The sequence below is a fragment of the Dermochelys coriacea genome, chromosome 7 (genome assembly GCF_009764565.3).
Source record: "Dermochelys coriacea isolate rDerCor1 chromosome 7, rDerCor1.pri.v4, whole genome shotgun sequence".
In the NCBI taxonomy this organism is placed as follows: Eukaryota; Metazoa; Chordata; order Testudines; family Dermochelyidae; genus Dermochelys; species Dermochelys coriacea.
This window is the reverse complement of record NC_050074.1, coordinates 83,639,878-83,659,508: the sequence shown is the minus strand read 5'-3', so window position 1 is coordinate 83,659,508 and position 19,631 is coordinate 83,639,878. Positions and strand designations below refer to the sequence as shown.

The 19,631-nt window shown below is 48.5% G+C and overlaps 1 protein-coding gene across 16 annotated transcripts in view; it reads left to right on the top strand.

Moving 5' to 3' along the window:
* Nucleotides 1–13,721, top strand: part of CDH23 (cadherin related 23) — a 555,581-nt gene extending 541,860 nt beyond the window's left edge. For 9 of the 16 annotated variants that reach the window (XM_043519492.1, XM_038408394.2, XM_043519494.1 and 6 more), the window contains 12 exons: nucleotides 56–319; nucleotides 1,811–1,972; nucleotides 2,546–2,802; nucleotides 4,057–4,154; nucleotides 4,868–4,988; nucleotides 5,434–5,513; nucleotides 6,100–6,140; nucleotides 6,562–6,622; nucleotides 8,615–8,744; nucleotides 9,620–9,742; nucleotides 10,272–10,385; nucleotides 12,595–13,721. In XM_043519492.1, coding sequence (XP_043375427.1) covers nucleotides 56–319; nucleotides 1,811–1,972; nucleotides 2,546–2,802; nucleotides 4,057–4,154; nucleotides 4,868–4,988; nucleotides 5,434–5,513; nucleotides 6,100–6,140; nucleotides 6,562–6,622; nucleotides 8,615–8,744; nucleotides 9,620–9,742; nucleotides 10,272–10,385; nucleotides 12,595–12,918 — 1,775 coding nt within the window. In that variant the 3' untranslated portion in view covers nucleotides 12,919–13,721. The remainder of the gene's footprint in view (nucleotides 1–55; nucleotides 320–1,810; nucleotides 1,973–2,545; nucleotides 2,803–4,056; nucleotides 4,155–4,867; nucleotides 4,989–5,433; nucleotides 5,514–6,099; nucleotides 6,141–6,561; nucleotides 6,623–8,614; nucleotides 8,745–9,619; nucleotides 9,743–10,271; nucleotides 10,386–12,594) is intronic. The other 7 variants (XM_043519496.1, XM_043519502.1, XM_043519499.1 and 4 more) reach the window with 1 other exon arrangement.
* Nucleotides 13,722–19,631: the final 5,910 nt, after the last annotated feature.

Here is a 19,631-nt window from a genome sequence, read left to right as displayed (position 1 = left end):
AGGGAAATTTTAGGGCACAGGTAAGACTGACTTGCATTCCATTTACCCTTCCTAGCTGGTAACAGGGAGAACAATTTCAAATTAAGCCAGGATGGGAAGCTGCAGGTGCTACGAGACCTGGATCGAGAGACAGAGACCTATTACTCCATCATTGTCAAAGCCTCCAGTAACAGGAACTGGACACCTGCTAGGGGTCACAGGGCAGCCAGAATCCAGGCCTTGGACCCCAGCACAGACACCACTCTGCAGGAAGTCCGGATCTTTCTGGATGATATTAATGATCAGCCTCCCCGGTTCTCTAAGTCAGACTACACGGCAGGTAAGGGATGGTGTTACTAGAACATGGCCATCTGGTTGGGTGACTGTTTTCCCTGGGGTAAAAACAGAGGCTGCCATTCAGGGATACAAGTTCAAGTCCTGAGCATCCTGGGCTGACGAGGGCTGAGATCACCGTGGCCTGGGATGGGAACTATTGAAAGGAAAACTGTACGAGAGGAGAAACCCAACTTCTCCAAGGAGATAGTGGAGGGGATTTGGATTAACCCACCAAGCTAAGCTCCATTCCCAAGAACTGCCATATTGCACAGCCAATCACAATCTACCAGCAAAGCCCTGGACAGCCGCAGGTGGTTACACAGTCAGCTGCAAGCTTCCCAGGGAGGTTCACTTGCTGATGAAGACTATTTGACACAGGAGTCTGGCTGTACAGCTCCATAATAGCCCTGGCTTCTCTCCCTCTTTGGGAAGGGTTACTGGCAAAGCTAGGCAAACTGAATTGGTTCAGGGTCAAATGGGCATATTGTCCGTTCTTCCAAATGGAAAACTTGTCTTATGAAAGGAGACTTAAGGAGCTTGGCTTGTTTAGCCTAACTAAAAGAAGGTTGAGGGGAGATATGATTGCTCTCTATAAATATATCAGAGGGATAAATACAGGAGAGGGAGAGGAATTATTTCAGCTCAGCACCAATGTGGATACAAGAACAAATGGGTATAAACTGGCCACCAAGAAGTTTAGACTTGAAATTAGACAAAGGTTTCTAACCATCAGAGGAGTGAAGTTTTGTAATAGCCTTCCAAGGGAAGCAGTGGGGGCAAAAGATCTATCTGGTTTTAAGATTCTATTCGATAAGTTTATGGAGGAGATGGTATGATGGGATAATGGGATTTTGGTAAGTAATTGATCTTTAAATATTCAGGGTAAATAGGACTAATCCCCTGAGATGGGATATTAGATGGATGGGATCTGAGTTACTACAGAAATTTCTTTCCTGGGTATCTGGCTGATGAATCTTGCCCATATGCTCAAGGTTTAGCTGATCGCCATATCTGGGGTTGGGAAAGAATTTTCCTCCAGGGCAGATTGGAGAGGCCGTGGAGGTTTTTCACCTTCCTCTGTAGCATGGGGCATGGGTGACTTGAGGGAGGCTTCTCTGCTCCTTGAAGTCTTTAAACCATGATTTAAGGACTTCAATAGCTCAGACATAGGTGAGGTTTTTTGTAGGAGTGGGTGGGTGAGATTCTGTGGCCTGCGCTGTGCAGGAGGTCGGACTAGATGATCAGAATGGTCCCTTCTGACCTTAGTATCTATGAATCTATGGGACATACAGGACTGGTAAGGAAACTTCTTGGTGAGGGGTTATTTTGGGGGGTGGCAGGGGTGGAGGATCCCTCTGCCACAATGGCAATTGGCATTTTCAGGGGAAACTCTTCCTTACAGTACCTCCTCGCTCCGGGGTGTGTGGCCTGAGATTCATATTACATACCCTACTCCATTTTCTTCTCTTCCTTTCTTGCCCCCCACCCCCAAAAGGGGTTGCGACAGATGCCAAGGTGGGTTCAGAGCTGATCAAGGTAGTGGCACTGGACTCCGATGTGGGGAACAATAGCCTGGTCTTGTACAACATCCTGGGGATCCATTACATCAAGCAGCACTCCAACGACTCAGAGGAGGTGGCCAGTGTCTTCAGTATTGGTAAGTACCCATTTGTCACCACACAAGCCTCTAGCAGAGATGTCTCACTAGACAGCACAGAGATCCAAAGGTTCTCATTCCCCTCCCTCCCACCCATAAGCAGGGACTGAAATTACAGTTAGCTAGTCTGAGTGGGGAAGTTTAAGGGTGCCATAAGTTTACAGCCAGACCTCCATTCTCAGATTTCTTTGGTCCCATGTGTGAGCCTCCCATAGCAGTGGCTGAAATTGATGCACTGTTTCTGTGGCTCAGAGTGGGTATGCAGTGCTGTCCACCACACAGATAGGCAGCACCTTTTCCTTTTTCTCATTTCTTCTGCTATGGCTTCAACAGTCCCTTGCTGGGGAGCCATTTGAAGTAGGAGTGGGTTTGTGTGAGGAGGCAACAGCCTTCAAGGCACAAGGAGAGGAATAATGTTCACACCGGAGATGATGATATGGGCCAGGTTGTCTGCTATGGATAAATCCCCACCCAGCCTGAACAGCACAAAGGAAGCTGGGAGTCTGTTTATTTACTGATGGTAATCTAAAATTATTGGGCTAATTCTTGACTTGTGATTGGCTTTCCCCAAAGGTAACTTGGATGGGATCCTGCGAACCTTTGACCTTTTCACAGCCTACAACCCTGGCTACTTTGTGGTGGACATCATGGCTTCAGACCTAGCAGGACATAATGACACTGCCGTTGTCGGAATCTACATCTTGCGGGATGACCAGAGGGTGAAAATCATCATCAACGAGATCCCAGACAAGGTGCGGCAGTTTGAGGAAGAGTTCATCAGTCTGTTGTCCAATATCACAGGAGCCATTGTCAACTCAGATGATGTGCAGGTAATAACAGCTCCTGGGCCATGCACACACCCTGATGTGCCATAACATGGCTCACACTGCTCAGAATCTGGGACTAGATGATGGGGAATGGATCACTTGAAATTGCCATGTTCTGTTCATTCCCTCTGAGGAATCGGGCCAGTGTCGAAGACAGGATGCTGGGCTAAATGGACCATTGGTCTGACCCAGTATGGCTGTTTTTATGACTTACAACAGAAATCCAGTCACAAAATGATTGATCTACCACGGATGGTTCAAGAACCGCCCCCTCCCTATTTTATTTTTAACTGGTCTCCCCTGAAACAGGAGTAAAACATGTGCATCTAATGTCTCAGTATAGACAAGTTAGCATGTTGGGATATAGCCAGATTGGGGACATTTGATCATTGTGATTTGTTAGAATGTATCAGATCAGTGGGAATACTGCAGGATAGAGCCAACAAAAATATCATCTTATTATTGTTCTGGAAAGAGGAGAGTGCTTATGTGAGAGGTGACATGTTTCCCCTCCCCCCCCCACACACACTTCTCTGCTGGTCTATTATATGAATAATTCTTCGCAGTTACATAAAGTATGAGCATCTTCAAAGTGCCTTACAGACTAATTCAGTCTCCTAGCACAGCTGTATGGGAGGTAAGTAATATTGTCCCCATTTTACACATGGAGAAACTGATACGCACAGGGGTTGTGACCAGTCCAAGCTCACACAAGAAGTCAGTGGAAGATCTGGGATTAGAACTCAACAGCTCCTGGCTTCCTCCTCAACCCAAATGTCTGTGCTGCCCCTGCATGCATGGGCAATGACAGCAGCCCTTTCTGGGACAGCAGTTTGTCTCTTTGTGGAGCAGGAAAGGAGGTATAACAGCTGAATCAAGGAAGAGGCCTCAGCCATTTATTTCAAACCCAAAGTGGCCTTAATTTGCTGGCTAATGGTGTAGGACCTCCTGACTGAGGTGAATGGTCAAAGCAGTAGGTGAGCAAATTGCAGAGGTGAGCCCAAAATGAAAATTTTAAAAAGACAAATGGGGCATTGCAAGAAGCCCTGGCTTACAATCTCCTATTAGTGAGAACCTTTCTGGAATGTGTTCTGAACCGGGGTTTCAGCCCCATCTCTGAATTCCTGACAAACTGTGCCATGAAAGAACTGATAGCATGCACAAAGCTCTTCGGTGTGCTAGAACCTGGGATGGCTGCCCTAGAAGGTGACATGTTCCCTGTGGCTATATCATGAGCATCTGTTTTCTCTCTCTTAGTTCCATGTGGACAAAAAGGGCCGCGTAAACTCTGCCCAGACAGAGTTGCTGATTCACGTGGTGAATAGAGAAACTAATAGGATTCTGGACGTGGAGCGGTAAGCTACTGCCTCTCGTATGCATAGATGGGAGAGGGAAGGAAGCAGGAGGAGGGGAATTCATGCTTTTGGAATCAATAAGGAAGTTTTATACCTCAGCATGCTTCATTTCAATGCATCAGAAGGTTGATGCCAGTAACACTGGGTCTAATGCATCTTTCTGTATGGATGGGCTTGTCCTCCCAAGGAAATGTTACTGTGTTTAAACATGCATTAGTGACACAAGTCTGATCATGACTGAGTGGTCAATGTAAACAAGGTGAAGTCGTATTTGGCATTGTTTCCAACTTAGGCATCCTGTCTCCATCTCTAGAGCAGTGAGGGCAATGAAATAACAGCTGCACATACCCCACTTTGCCCCAACTGTTCATGACTGCTGCTTTAGCTCCACCAGCAAAGCTTGTTGCCAGCACCAGAACAAGTGCCCATCAGACTCCAATATTGACTTTTTAAGAAACATCTGCTAGCCCTGAAATCTGGTTAGCTTGCTACACAGCCAGGCACTTGTTGATCACCTCATTTTTAAAGACTCTTCTGGTACCATCCAAGCTGCCCAAAGCAACATGCACTTCTGCCTCCCAATGCCATTGTGCCCTGGACTATCTGGAGGAGGGTTCAGGATCTTTTCTTTAAACTCTTAAAGGGTATTTTTGGCGGTCAGGAAATGAGAGGAGCCCCTATTCAAACTTCCGCTCTCTTTTCTTTCTTCCTAGAGTGATCCAGATGATTGATGATAATAAGGAGCAGCTGCGGAATCTCTTCAGGAATTACAATGTGTTGGACGTGCAGCCTGCCATCACTGCCAGGGCCCCAGATGACCTCTCAGCGCTGCAGGTAAAGAAGAGGGGCATCCTTGATTCCTTGCCTGCCTGTGCCATCCACCATTTCACATCCCTGCAAATCACTTGACATGGCTGTCCAGCCCACCCACTGGGTGACACTAAAGGAAAGTGCCTCTTGCACTTGCAAATTGCCTCCAAATTGCCTTTTTTTAAAAAAAAAGAGGAAAGTGGTATTTACAGCTGCTGACATGAAGCAGAAGGAATTATTTCCCCAGGAATTATGTCACCCAAGTGGAGTGGGATGAGTTGTTGCTTTACTGCATCCACTAGCAGGTGATGGACCGTCCCTTCTCTACAGTATGTACTTTCTTCCTTTGGGCTGCTAGTGGGCCTAAAACTTGGAAATATTTCTTCTTGTATTAATATCCTGCTTGTTTGCTCTCCATCTGCAGGTTTAAAATTGCTCACATCTGTTACAAATAATTTATCTTTTCTAGATGGCAATTATCATCCTGGCTATTCTCCTCTTCCTGGCTGCCATGCTCTTCATCCTCATGAACTGGTACTACAGAACAGTGTGAGTAACCCTAAGCACCTGGGACTGCAGGATAATGCAAGTATATGAATAAACCTAAATGTTTGGATATTATAGAGCAGAATAAATGACAACAATAATCTGAAATGACAGAACATCATGAGTAACCCATGCAACCTGGGAATGATAGGCCAGAATGGCTAATTTAAGATACTGGGTACTGCAGGGTGAAATGATGGGCACCAATTTTAAATGTACCTAGTCTTTCAATGGAATTCAGGCTCCTAGCTCACATATTGCTGAAAATATTACCAGGAGCCCAAGAAGCACAATCCTTTGAGTAATACTGATGTAAAGGATCTTTCTGCAGTCACCGGAATAATATACCTACAGCGAGAGACTACAAATGTTAGAGCTCCAGCCAAGAGAAGAAGGCACTAGCTGAGCTAATGGATTGTTTCTGAGAACATCCTGAAACCATAGGCCATGTCCTTGCTGTCTAGCGACCTATGATTGTACATGGGAAGAGATTTGCAAGCACTGTCCCATTTCACGTGATTGTTCCTCACACTTCTATCCATTAAGTCTTTCTTTCAATTGACTTAATTTTTTTCCTTTTTTTCCCCAGACATAAAAGGAAATTAAAAGCTATCGTGGCCGGCTCAACAGGTGGGAGACTTTGGGGTTTTTTTTGTTGATATAACAATATGAGATCCTTCCTGAAGACATGCAGGCTAATAAATATGCGGGAAATAGTGTGAAACATAGATATTGGGCAGTGGGGAGAAACCCAGGAATCTGTTGAAAGAGACTTAGGGCTGCTAGTGGGTAATAAATCAGAAATATAGATATGACATTGGGAGAATTTTTTTAGTTGCCAGAGCTTTGAGTTATCAGCCCCATAATATCTCCCCCATTGGCATTGTTGTTTCCTTCAAGATCTAGGGTGCTGGTTGTTGTTTTCTTCAAGATCTAGGGTGCTTCCCCATCTCTCCCTCAAAATAGATGTGTGGATTTGTGCCCACAGCCATGCTGTAGTCTTATACTTAGCCTATATAAATGTCTAACCTATACCTGCTGCCTTCCACAGGGAACCGAGGCTTCATGGACATCATGGACATGCCAAATACAAATAAATATTCCTTTGATGGGTGAGTTCACAGTTCACTCTACATGGCACACCAGGAAGAATCTCTGGAATTCCATGGGCAGAACAAGTGTTTTAGTACCACCACTGGCTTCTGCTAGCACAGGGGTTGGTAACCTGCAGCACGCATGCCAAAGGCAGCACGCGAGCCGATTTTTACTGGCACGGAACCCCAGACTGGCAGCGGGTTGAGCGGGGCTGGCGGCCGGGACCCCAGCTGGCAGGAGCCGGCGGACAGAACCCCAGACGGCAATGGGCTGAGCCGCTCAGCCTGCCGCTGGTCTGGGGTTCTGTCTGCTGGTGTAGTGTATTAAATTGCTCCCATAGGAATGTGCTACTTGCAGAGCACCAGGACTGGCAGCTGTAAGTAGCACACCATAAGTAGCACATTCCTACGGGGAGAAATTTAATAACTACACTATGGTAGGGAAGGCTGTGCCTCCGCAAACAGCTGGCCCACTTCCCGCCCCCTGACTGCCCCCCTCATAGCCCCTGACCCATCCAAAGCCCCCCTCCCGCACACACACACACACCCCTTGTCCCCTGACCATCCCCTACCAGGACCCCCTGCCCCCTGACTGCCCCTCTCAGAACTCTCCACCCATCCAACCCCCCCTGCTCCTTGTCTCCTGACCACCCCCACCCAGGATCCCCCACCCCTTACCACCCCCCGCGACCTCACCCCCCCATCCAAGTCCCCTGACTGTCCTGACCCCATCCACACCCCTGACCGGCCCCTTGGGACTCCCACACCTATCCAATCACCTCTGTTCCCCGTCCCCGGACCATGCTGCTCAGAGCACCGGGACTGGCAGCCGTAAGTAGTACACCGGAAGTAGCATATTCCTATGGGGAGCAATTTAATACACTACACCTGGCCCCACTTAGCCTGCTGATGGTCTGGAGTTCTTAAAATATGTTCTCTCACCCCATATCAAAAATTACACTACAATTAGCTTAAAAATGTGAAAACTTAAAAACTTTGTATATTACAGTAATTGTTAAAAAATGTATAATGTTAATAAAAACATAGGTCTGATGCAACAAAGTAGTTGTACTTATGTGCCTGTGCTTAATTTGTGTTTTCGATGATTTACCTTCTAAAAAAATCTTGCATGTCTCGCACCCCCAGAAAGGGCATCTCACATCCCCAAGGGGTGCATGCACCCCAGGTTAAGAACCACTGCACTAAACTGATAAGATCTGCATTTTAATTTAATTTTAAATGAAGCTTCATAAACATTTTAAAAACCTTGTTTACTTTACATACAACAATAGTTTCGTTACATAATATAGACTTATAGAGAGAGACCTTCTACAAATGTTAAAATGTATTTCTGGCACGCGAAACCTTAAATTAGAGTGAATAAAGGAAGACTTGGCACACCGCTTCTGAAAGGGTGCCGACCCCTGTGCTACCACTTTCAACACAAATCATCTCAGTAGCCACTTGCCACTGAAAGCTAGGATTCCACAGCCTGGTAGTATCGGGAAACACCATAACATTATTTAGACCTGGATCTCTCTTGCAAGTCATCCTTCGTATTAATCCAGCACCATCAGCATCAAAGCAGTGCAGACTTGTGGCACCTACTGATGAACGGCACAACGGAACTTTGAAAATCACTTGCAGGCAGATGTTACAATTCTACAGTTTATCACCTATAGATTCTTACAGGAAGGGGTCTGGGCCAGATGGTTTTTGCTTGAAGTTGTTGTTTAAATGCCTGATGCAGGCTTTTAGAATTAATCCTACAGAAATGCTTCCTAATTTAACTACAGCTTGAAGGCAAATGGAGGATTGAAGCAAGTTCATATTTTGTTTGTGATGGAAGGAGGAGATATGCCCTTGTCAGAATCTGTTTTTTGGGAGGGGTGGTTACAGTGCATAAAACCCCTAGAGTAGAGCAATGTGTTATTTTCAGAGAAGCAGCAATAGCGGGCCCCATCTTACTGTCTCCCTTCATTCACCTCGGCCCTTTGTGTGTCTGTGTAGGGCTAACCCTGTGTGGCTAGATCCTTTCTGCAGGAATATGGAGCTAGCAGTGCAGGCAGAGCATGAGGATGACCTGCCTGAGAACCTGAGTGAAATCACAGACCTATGGAACAGCCCAGCCAGGACTCACGTGAGATACTGCCAGCTTATTCTTACTTCCGGGGGGGGGGGGGGGTGCCAGCTCAGTCAGATTCAGATGGACTGAGTCCGCATCTCACTAATACCAGTGCAAATCAGGAGTAATTCCATTGTAGTTAATAGAGCTACCCCAGCCCAGCCCGCCCCTTCTGCCTGAGGCCCCGCCCCGTCTGCCCGAGGCCCTGCCCTTCCTGCCCCTCTTCCCCCACCAGAGCCCAGAGGGCACACACAGCCCCAGCCGCCCGAGCATCCCTGGCCCTGAGTGGGCAGCGTGGCCCCCCCAGCCCCGGAGCGCAGGGAGAGTGGGCAGCGTGGCCCCCCAGCCCCGGAGCGCAGGGAGAGTGGGCAGCGTGGCCCCCCAGCCCCGGAGCGCAGGGAGAGTGGGCAGCGTGGCCCCCCAGCCCCGGAGCGCAGGGAGAGTGAGCAGCGTGGCCCCCCAGCCCCGGAGAGCAGGGAGAATGGGCAGCGTGGCGCCCAGCCCCGGAGCGCAGGGAGAGTGGGCAGCGTGGCCCCCCAGCCCCGGAGCGCAGGGAGAGTGGGCAGCGTGGCCCCCGGCCCCGGAGCGCAGGGAGAGTGGGCAGCGTGGCCCCCGGCCCCGGAGCGCAGGGAGGGCGGGTGGGCGGCGCCAGCACGGCTCCAGCTGCCCGGAGTCCCTGACCATAGGCCGGCCCCAGTCCAGGGCTCTGGGGGAAAGAGCCGGCCCACAGCCCTGCAGAACACCAGTGGGAAGCAGGAGGGTGGAGGGTGGGCAGGACCACACAGGGCTGTTTGGGTAGACACAGCCTCCCCAGCCTTTCATACCCACCACTTATGGTTCTGGCCCATTTTTGCTGAGGTTTTGTTTTCAGAAACTCCTGTCCGTTGTAGGGAACATTTGGAAGAGAGCCCTCTGCTGTCAAACCTGATGATGACCGTTACCTGCGAGCAGCCATCCAGGAATATGACAACATTGCCAAACTAGGTCAGATCATGCGGGAAGGGCCCATCAAGGTGAGTGGTGTTGGCTTCCTCCATTTTTGTCCAATAGCCTTCACATTTCGGTCCTATGCCATCTTAGTCATTGCCCTTCTTTATGAAAGGAGCAGGAGACAGTGAGGTTTCAAAATAGCTTCAGATTCGCCGAAGCTGAGAGGAACGTTGCCCTGACACAATCCAGTGCAGACTAGTCTTTGCTGCATGTACCTATTGGGAACATAACAGGAACGCAGCTCTGAAATTCACCCATCTAGACACAGCACAATCTTTGAGCAGAATACCAGCCTTGGCATCTAACTGTTGTGACAGCCATAGCAAATGCACTATGGCCAATCCCATGTTTAAAACGTGATGACACTGGATTGACGTGAAAGCACAAAGTTTCTTTTGAGATCATTTTTTGTTTAGGGGAAAGTGCCTGCCTGGTTCCTCTTGGATGGAGTTAGGTTCACACCTGGACTTCCTCACTGAGGTTGTTTCAGAGTTTGGGGCTGGCGGAGAGGTATAATCTCTGTATAATCTCTCTGTTGCCCCCTCCATCCAGGGCTCTCTCTTGAAGGTGGTCTTGGACGACTATATGCGGCTGAAAAAACTGCTTGCCCAGAGGATGGTGCATAAAGCCACCACCCATCAGGGGGACCAGTCCTCGGTTACCGAGGTAGAAAGCGTGTGCATGGACACGAGAGGAAATGCTTGCTGTGCCCTCTGGAATGGAGTGTCTGTTTCCATGCCTTTGACCTGCTCTAAACTCTGCTGGGTGACCCTTTTGTCCCCTAAAGTTGTGTGAGCTCATGGCTGCCAGTTTAACCAGATGCAGGGGAGGGGGCTCCCTCCACCTTTTACTGGAGACCATACTCACAAAAACACTCTGACTTGGCACAAATAGAGATTCCAGCCATAGCCACATTCCTGCCCATCTCATCACCAAGGTGCAGAATGGAATGGTGCTGGAATACAGTGGAATTGATGGCATGCCACTTACCAGAGTATGTTTCCCGCAGGATGGGTCTGACAGCAAGACAGTGTCTTTCTTTTCTCTCTAAAGGTCCACACTGACCCTTCTTTTCATCCCCTGGTTAATGTGACATCCCATGATTAACCAGTTCCCCTTTATCCTGTTTGCTTGGACCATTTGCTCTTTGGAACTATCCTTTAGAATATATCATTCCAATAATAATAGTTAGCTGATCAGCCTCTCCGTTTCTGCAGCGCTCTGTTCTACTGGTTCTCTGACATTGCTGCCTGCTCATTCAGCATCTCATTTGGCGGCTTTCCTCCTCTTGGCCCCCCATCATAGTGTGACTCAGAATTTTGTCCTCTTCTCTCGTGGCAGCATCTTCTACTTTCTCAGCTTCAAGCTCTGTCTCTGTGAAGGATTCCCAGGCCTGCCTCTCTCTGGATCCAGTCTCACATCTCCTCCTGCACTTCCAACCAAAATCTCAAACTGTCTCTCCAAAGCACAGGTTTTTGTTTTTCCTCCCCATTCATGGACATTTCATTTCCTATGCCCCCTTTGCTCCTGTCTCCCAGGCTTGCCACCTCTCTGATTCAGCTTCTCTTCTTCTGCCCTCAGGCTAGATTTTTACTCCTCCCTGGTGTTTGTTCTGTAGAATATTGTCAAATATCCATCCTTCCTTCTTTATGCTCACAACTAAACAGCGGCCAGTGGCAGCTAGTGCCTCCTGTTAATGGTGGAGCTGCAGGGAGCAGAGCCCTCTCCCCTGCTTTTTCCTATCCCCTCACCAGCGCCCGCACCCCCACCATTGTAGGTTAAGATGATTTTCAAAGTGGAAAAGCTGAGACCTGGCTGTGGAGGTTATGGGGAAGGGTTTGATGGAGAGGTGAGAGGAAAAGAGACGCCTCTTCTACCACCTTCCCCCTTTCTGAATGAAAATCTGAAAAACCTTGTTATACAGGGCGTGGTGGGAGACAAGAGGAATCAGCCTCCTCCTCTCCCTCCCCACAAACCCCCAGCTCAGAGCCAGTTCTTTCTTTCCTAGCTCCCTTTAATCTCTTTCCCCACAACTCTGAACCCTCATTCACACACAGCACCATTTCCCTGACATAGCCCCATTCCCTCCACTCACCTTCCCTCAGAATCCCACTCACTTCTCGTCAGTCATGCTGGCAAACCCACCCCTCCCACTTAAGACTCCTCCATTCCCAAAGTCTCCTCAGCTCCCTTCAACCCAACCCCAGATAGTGCAAAAAGCTCCTTCCTCCTGGCCTCCCCTGCCTACGTTGGCCTTTGCTCCCACCATCTGCCCCAGAACCCCCAGACCTGGTACTCAAAAACCAGCGGAGTCTCTTTCAGGCCTGTCAGAAGGAAAAGTGTCTGAAAATCTACTGTTGAAATCTCCCACTTGAACTCACCCCATTTGCACTCTCCACTGCACAGTATTTTGCTCCAAGACCAACACAGCTCAGAAACCAATTCCATGAGCCTCCTGTAATACAAAAAATAAATACTTCATTTAGATTGCAAGCTCCTTGGGGGCAGGGACTGTCTCAGTCTATATTTCTGTACAGCCTCTAGCACAACTTAGCCCTGGTCCCAGCTGAGGCCTCTGGGTGCCACTGTGGAGGAGTGGAGGAGTTCATAGTTACAGATTTTGTGTTAATGCTCATAGACCATGTAAGATCTACCTTGGATTCCAGTTTAGCTTTAAGATGTGGCAAAGAAAACACTGCCTACAAATATAGTTAGTGGAACCTGCTCCTCATGCGGACCCATGCTTCAGGAAAAGTGGTTTAGGGCCTTCAAGGAGACAACGGGTAACTGGCAATGATGCTAAGGGAGGCAGGGGAGGGAAAGGGACACAAGTATTGGAACCCATGTTGTTGATTTGTGCTTGGGCTTCTTGCAGCTGATTCAGAATGACCTGGATGAAGAGGAGGAGCAGAGCCCGAGCCAGGGGAGCCTTCGGTTCCGGCACAAGCAACCTGTTGAGCTCAAAGGCCCAGATGGTATCCATGTGGTGCATGGCAGCACAGGCACTCTGCTACCTTCTGATCTCAACAGCCTGCCGGAGGATGACCAGAAAGTGCTGGGTCGGTCCCTGGAGACACTGAGCACGGACTGCGGAAGCTATAACGACCGCAGTGCTCGCACCGAGTCTGCCAAATCCACTCCCATGCACAAGATGAGGGAGGTGATTATGGAGAGCCCACTGGAGATCACAGAGTTATGACTAGAAGTGTCATCACTTGTCTAGCATTCCAAGAAAGCATGGCCAAGCAGACCATCACTGCAAAAAGAAAACACAGACTTGGGGCAAGAGGGTAAAAGAGAACCTGGTGCCCTAATCACTGCCCCCATAGTCCCCAAAACTAATCCTACAGAGATAGCCAACTGTTTTGTTTTGATACAGCAGCCCTGGAGAGCCGTGGTGGAGGCCTCTCGGGACTGTGCTTTACTAGAAGTGCACATCATTTGATCATTAAATTCATATTTTTTTATTTTTTTAAAAAATATGAAAGATTAAAAGTTTCAAAACAGAAGAAGGGAAGCCCTGTGGAATCGAGACACGAGCTACTAATGTTTAGTGTTGCAAAAAGACCTGCACCCCCAGTGGGTACAAAGACTCAAGACATGCATGTTTCCTAGATCCTCAACTCGCCCATGGCTGCATCCTCCTACTATGCATGGGACAGGAGCACATCACACCGGGGTGAGGGAAGAAGGTTCTGGGGCTGGTGTGGCATTCCAGGAAGCCTATAAAGGGAGTCTGAATCTGTTTGGCATTAATCTGTGTCATCACCTTTACAGGAAGAGAAAACAAACCGAAGACATTTCTCCATTTTGCTGGCTTACCAAATCATATATGACGTCAACCGGAAACAGACTGACATTAACTTGGGTTTTGAATGTAGAGTGTTCGTGTGTAATTTTTTTTGTTTGTTTGTTTGTTTGTTCCGTTTCTAATAGTAACTTGTTGAGAGTTTTGGGAATGGTCTGTTAAATGAACCAGAAATACAATATGGATTTGGTTAACCTGTCCGTTGTTTCTTTCTCACTACCAAGGGGCACTTCACTGGGGAAGGTGTTGAGTTTACATACCTCTGAGTGCTCACTCATCTGTGTATTCACTGCTGTATATTAGCAAAGAACTATTGTGACTGAATTTCTTGTTGTGGATTAAACACAGAACAGTGTGTGGCCTCACTCAGTTCCTCTACTCACCATTTATAGTATCTAAATTCCCAATCTGCAACCCTACAGGAAGTGGCAAGAATACTTTAATCTCTACCCCCACAGAACCCTAAAAATACTACCCAAAAGAAACTCCTTTCTAACAGACTTCTAGCAAAGGAATGTAATCCCTTTGAAGAAGTCAGTGTTATTCCACAGTCCTGCAGGCATGCTGCTGAGCAATAGCATGCGCATGGTGCACACTGGAGCCAGCTGTGTAGCATGGCATTGGGTTTGATGTGGGAATTACCTGGTGAAATTCTATGGCCCATGTTATGCAGGAGGTCAGATTCAATTATCATAATGGTCCTTTCTGACCTTCAAAATCTCTGAACACACTATTAATCTGTAGGACACATGGTAAGATTCAGCTTTAGCTGAAGTCAGGCCATAATGGGGCCATCTAGCAGAAGAACATGGTGATCACAGTAGATGCAAACCAGAAAGAACTTCAGCTACTACTGCGTGCTACTTGGGGGGAGGGGAACAAAAAGCGTGTACCACTTGCAGGAAGTTTTTATTGTTAGAGAAGTTTTAGTGCAAAATCAAAACACTGTAGAAAGCAACTGCATCTCCTTCCCCACTTCCCGGCCCCCCGTATCTACAGCTCGGCAGCAGCAACTGGAAATGACTGATCTTGAAGGGTCCTGACTTTTGGGTTAAAGTGCATCAGCTCACAAATAAGTTCTGAATCCACCTTACCTACACAGGTGCACCTCACTGTAGAATCTGAGTGGCACAGGTGGTGTATCCCTGGCACAAAGTGAATGTCATTCATTTACTATAGAAAATTCTTTCCTGGGTATCTGGCTGGTGAATCTTGCCCATATGCTCAGGGTTTAGCTGATTGCCATATCTGGGGTCGGGAAGGAATTTTCCTCCAGGGCAGATTGGAGAGGCCCTGGAGGTTTTTCGCCTTCCTCTGTAGCATGGGGCATGGTTGACTTGAGGGAGGCTTCTCTGCTCCTTGAAGTCTTTGAACCATGATTTAAGAACTTCAATAGCTCAGACATGGGTGAGGTTTTTCATAGGAGTGGGTGGGTGAGATTCTGTGGCCTGCGCTGTGCAGGAGGTTGGACTAGATGATCAGAATAGTCCCTTCTGACCTTAGTATCTATGAATCTATTACAAAAAGGGAGGAAAATTGAAACCTCCCTTCAGTATGTGGGGTCCCTTACAAAAAGGCTATTTGATATGACAGACCATTGGCATGGATTGGTCACAGCTGCCCAACCTCTTTCTCTCTGTTACACTGATTCTGCATTGTCATATGGCACTCATCTCTTGCTTCCTGGCAGGAAGAGGAGTTGTTAGCCCTAAAGAGATTGAGGCTGAGCTCACTAACTTTCACCCTGGGTAGCATGGCTGCAGCATGCTCTTTTTCTTTCTGTTTCTCTGCATAAAGAATGAAAGAGCCGTGAGGACAGGAACACAGCAAAACCCTTAGAAAAGGCCAGGGGAGCTTGCAAGCCTGGGGACAATTAGCTAAGTGACATGCCATCAGCCTTGCTTTCCTGTCCACATAGGACAAGTAGCTGTCACTAGCTCTGTCTGTCTGGCCTCATAGGTTCCTCCTTGCCTCACAGTGGGGCCCCTTCTATGTACACGCCTAGAGGCCTTTCTCCTGGACCTCCCCGCCCCCACGGTATTGTCCTATTTTCCAGCCATCCTTTTGACCACTCAGAGACTGTGTTTTCCCTCAGGAGAACACGCATCTACTGGGCTTTTTTTTGTGTCCTGAGTGGACCTTGTCTTTCATAGACTTTCATAGAATATCAGGGTTGGAAGGGACCTCAGGAGGTCATCTAGTCCAACCCCCTGCTTAAAGCAGGACCAATCCCCAATTTTGCCTCAGATCCCTAAAGGGTTGAACTCACAACCCTGGGTTTAGTAGGCCAATGCTCAAACCACTGAGCTATTTATTCCTCCCCCTTTAGAAGGTGCTGCTTGGTTTCTTTTGAAGAATGTTGGGTAAGTCATGTATCAAATGACTTGGGCAAGAGAGCAACAGTCTCACTGGCTAACAAACACTGCGTCTAAGATGAGCGACCCAGGCCCCCCGAGCCCCGAGGTAGCGGCTGCAAGGCTCCGGCCACTGCGGGGAGCCCTTGGCCCTTTAAAGTGTCCCCCCCAACCCTGCTGCTGGAGCCCTGAAGTAGCGGCAGCAGGGCTCCAATGTCGATTTAAAGGGCCAGGGGCTCTGTAGCAGTAACCTCTGCAGCTGGTAGCTCTGGGGGTGATTTAAAGGGCCTGGGTATTTAAAGGCCCTACCTCTTCCAGTCAAGACCACACACTCTGCTCAGTACTCCAGAATACCTCATGTTTCAATAAATTACTTTAATTTACTTTCACCCCTGCTACTAGTAGCAATAAGCCATAGTGGTTTTAGGCACTGTAGTGGTTTGCCAAAAACTCTCCCCATACAAGATTACAGAATTGTGCTTCACGGGCAAGTGCATCCACAAAAGCCAACACAACAGGCCAGGGGGTGGGAGGGTGTGAGAGAGAGAGAGAGTCATATGAACTTGCCCCGCCACCCATTTCCTCCTCTACCGGAGACGATGCAGAAGCAGAGACTTGTCGCCTGCGCTGCTCCTTACTTGATGAGGCTCTTACAGAGCCGACACCCACATCCCTCTGTCTCCAGGTCAGGGGCTTCAGCTGGCTGAGCTCCTTTGGGCATGTCAACAGTCCCATCCTCAAATCCGATTCAACCAACCAGGGGTGCACTGGCCATCTCCTGCATGAGCATGAACACGCACATGCCTCCAGCCTCAGTTTTCACTGTACGGCTGAGACACATTTATTGTTCTTTGAGACCTTTTAAAAATGGACACTGTAATATTGAAACATGAGGTTATGTTCTCCAGAAGGCTGGGTGTGAACACTGCAGTCACCTCATGGGTAAAGCAGAGCAGGGCATCAGACAGTAAAAGAGGTGGTGGGGGACGTAAAAGAAGTTCAGAGGGCTGAATGTAAGAAGTGGGAAGCTGAAAATACTGTGTTAAGCATTGGAATAAAATTGTGTCATAGAGCGTGATTTGAGTGGTTAGTCTTGTCTAAAGCCAGATAGGACAGGTTTAAGGTGAGCTCTGGGAGGCATAGCCACTGTCATGGGTAAATCTAATGAGCCCCTTCTCTAATCCCGTGACGCCCTGATACACAGGAAGCACTTGGATGAGTCTTCTTTGTGACATGTATGATGGGTGCATATGGTATGTCCTATTAGCCGGTTTAAGCAACATTTCTGGCATGAGTGCCAAGGTGAAGGATTCGGCCATGTGGGTAGGCATGTGAACCACAGCCAAGCCCTTGACAAACTCCAAGAGCCTGAAGTCATTCATATTATAAATAGAACTCATAAAAAAAATGGGATATCCCTCTCCCCCAGACAAGGTTAATTTTCAGCAAAAATATTAAAAGCAACCACCTGTGATTTGGAAAGGCTGGTGTGGTGCCCCGTACTCCTAGTCTTTTCTAGAGGCAGGGCTCCCTTGTTGGACTACATCACCTATGACAAAACATGATTTCCTCTGTTGGTGAGGGGATGCAGTTCATCAGGAGAGACCCTCACCCCAGTGCATTATGGGAGAACTAGTCCATCCACGGCCGCCCCCCCCACAGGAAAATGAGGCTATGAGACAACTGAACGACACTTCTCAAGGAACTGCAGCAGCCAGGGTTTTGGCCAAAATATTTTGACCAAAAAATTGAATTGCTCTGCGGGAAGCAGATATTTTTGTAAAAAGTTTAAATGAATCGAAAATCCCAGTTCTCCATCAAAAAACATCCCGGCATATAAATCTCTTGGGACCCCAGCACCTCAGACCTCATGTAGGAGTGAGTCCACCACTCAATGGGAATAACCTGCTTCAGCAGAATAAAGGCTGCAAGAGGAAATGGCCAACAGAAGGTTTTCACTGTAATGAGGCAGGTGTGACAGCCCCTTCCCTACCACGGACAGGCACACAGAAGCACCTTGAAATGGAACACAAAAATAAAAGATTTTTTTCAAGTTGCAAACCTATATCTAGATCTTGCAGTGTCAGGGCCCAAAACACTAGCATTAGGGACATTGGCAAGATGCTCCTCACCAGTGACATGCACCCTCATTCTCCAAAATGGAGGAAAATGAGGCTGAAAGGACTATTTCTTTCCCCAAAAGAATGCTCATGAAAAGAGACAGCCTTATTGTTAATGGAACACCTCCATGTTTCAATCTTTATCCTATTGGCTTTACTGTCCCATGGGCATATCCATTAGACCATGTCTCTGCTCCCCAGGCCTCGTAGAGTCCCTCAAAGCAGTGGCTGTGAAACTCACCTCTTCACTCACTGTCTCTTTAAACATGAGAATTGCCATACTGGGGGAGATCAATGGTCCATCTGGCCCCATATTCTGTCTTCTAACAGTGGCCAATGCTAGATGCCTTATAGGGAATGAGCAGAACAGGACAATTATCGAGTCATCCATCCCGTCATCCACTCCCAGCTTCTGGCAGTCAGCGGTTTAGGGACACACACCCCCTCCCCCCCAGAGAATGAGGTTGCATCCTTGACCATCTTGGCTAATAGCCATAGATGGACCTATCCTCCATTAATGTATTTAATTCTTTTTTGAAACCAGTTATACATATGGCCTTCACAACACCCCCTGGCTGATTGTTGACTGTTCAGAAAACTTTTCACGCTGACGCCAAGATCTTTTTTCTTCAGTGGTAATAGCTAATTTAGAGCCCATCATTTGGTATGTATAGTCAGGATTATGTTTTCCAATGTGCATTACTTTGCATTTATCAACACTGAATTTCATCTGCCAACCTCATCTCTGCCTGCTATAGGAGGCCAGGGTGAGGGAGAGTCCACTAGAGCAGGGGTCAGCAACCTTTAGCATGCGAGACAATTTTTAATGGCACACTGCTGCCTGCCGGACCCAGGCAGACAGCAGCTTGCCACTAAAAATCCTGCCTGGCCCGGCCTGCTCTTTTCCACCCCCTGGCCACCGCTCTATCCTTGCAGGGCTGGCAAGCTTCACCCTCCCCCTGCCTCTTCCCCCAGCATGCTGGGTTCCTGTCCCTCCCTGCAGCTGATGGCCCTTGCTAAGGAGGGGAAGAAGGAAAAGCAGAACCCCAGCACCTCTCTCTGCTCCAGAGACCTTGGGGAAAGGGGTGGAATCAGGGCATATCCCCTCCAGCCCCATGCCGTGAGCCGCTCAGGGCAGGGGGCTGGGAGCACCCCCACAATTGCAGCCCACACCCCCAGCCCTCTGCCCTGACTCCTCCTCACACACACCCAGCCCTCTGCCCTGCACCCCACACACAGCCCAACCCCGTGCCCTGACCCCTGCTTCCCCCCCCCAACACCAGCCCCGACTCTGGCACCCCCCCGCACACCCCCAGCCCTGATTCTGGCACCCCCCCACATACCCAGCCCCCACACACTCTATGCCCTGACTCTTGCACTCCCCACATCCCCACTCCCACCCTGAGCACCAAACGGGAGCTCCTGCACCCCTCACACCAAATGGGAGTTTCCAAGGTAAATGCTCCACACCCAAACCTCCTGCCCCAACCCTGAGACCCCTCCCTCATTCTAGCTCCTGGCCAGACCCTACACCAACCCTCAGCCTTCTCCTTTACCCCCAGCCCTGTGCTCAGCACACTTTCGCCCTCATCTCAGTGCAGAGAGAGAGAGAGAGGAAGAGAATGGGCTA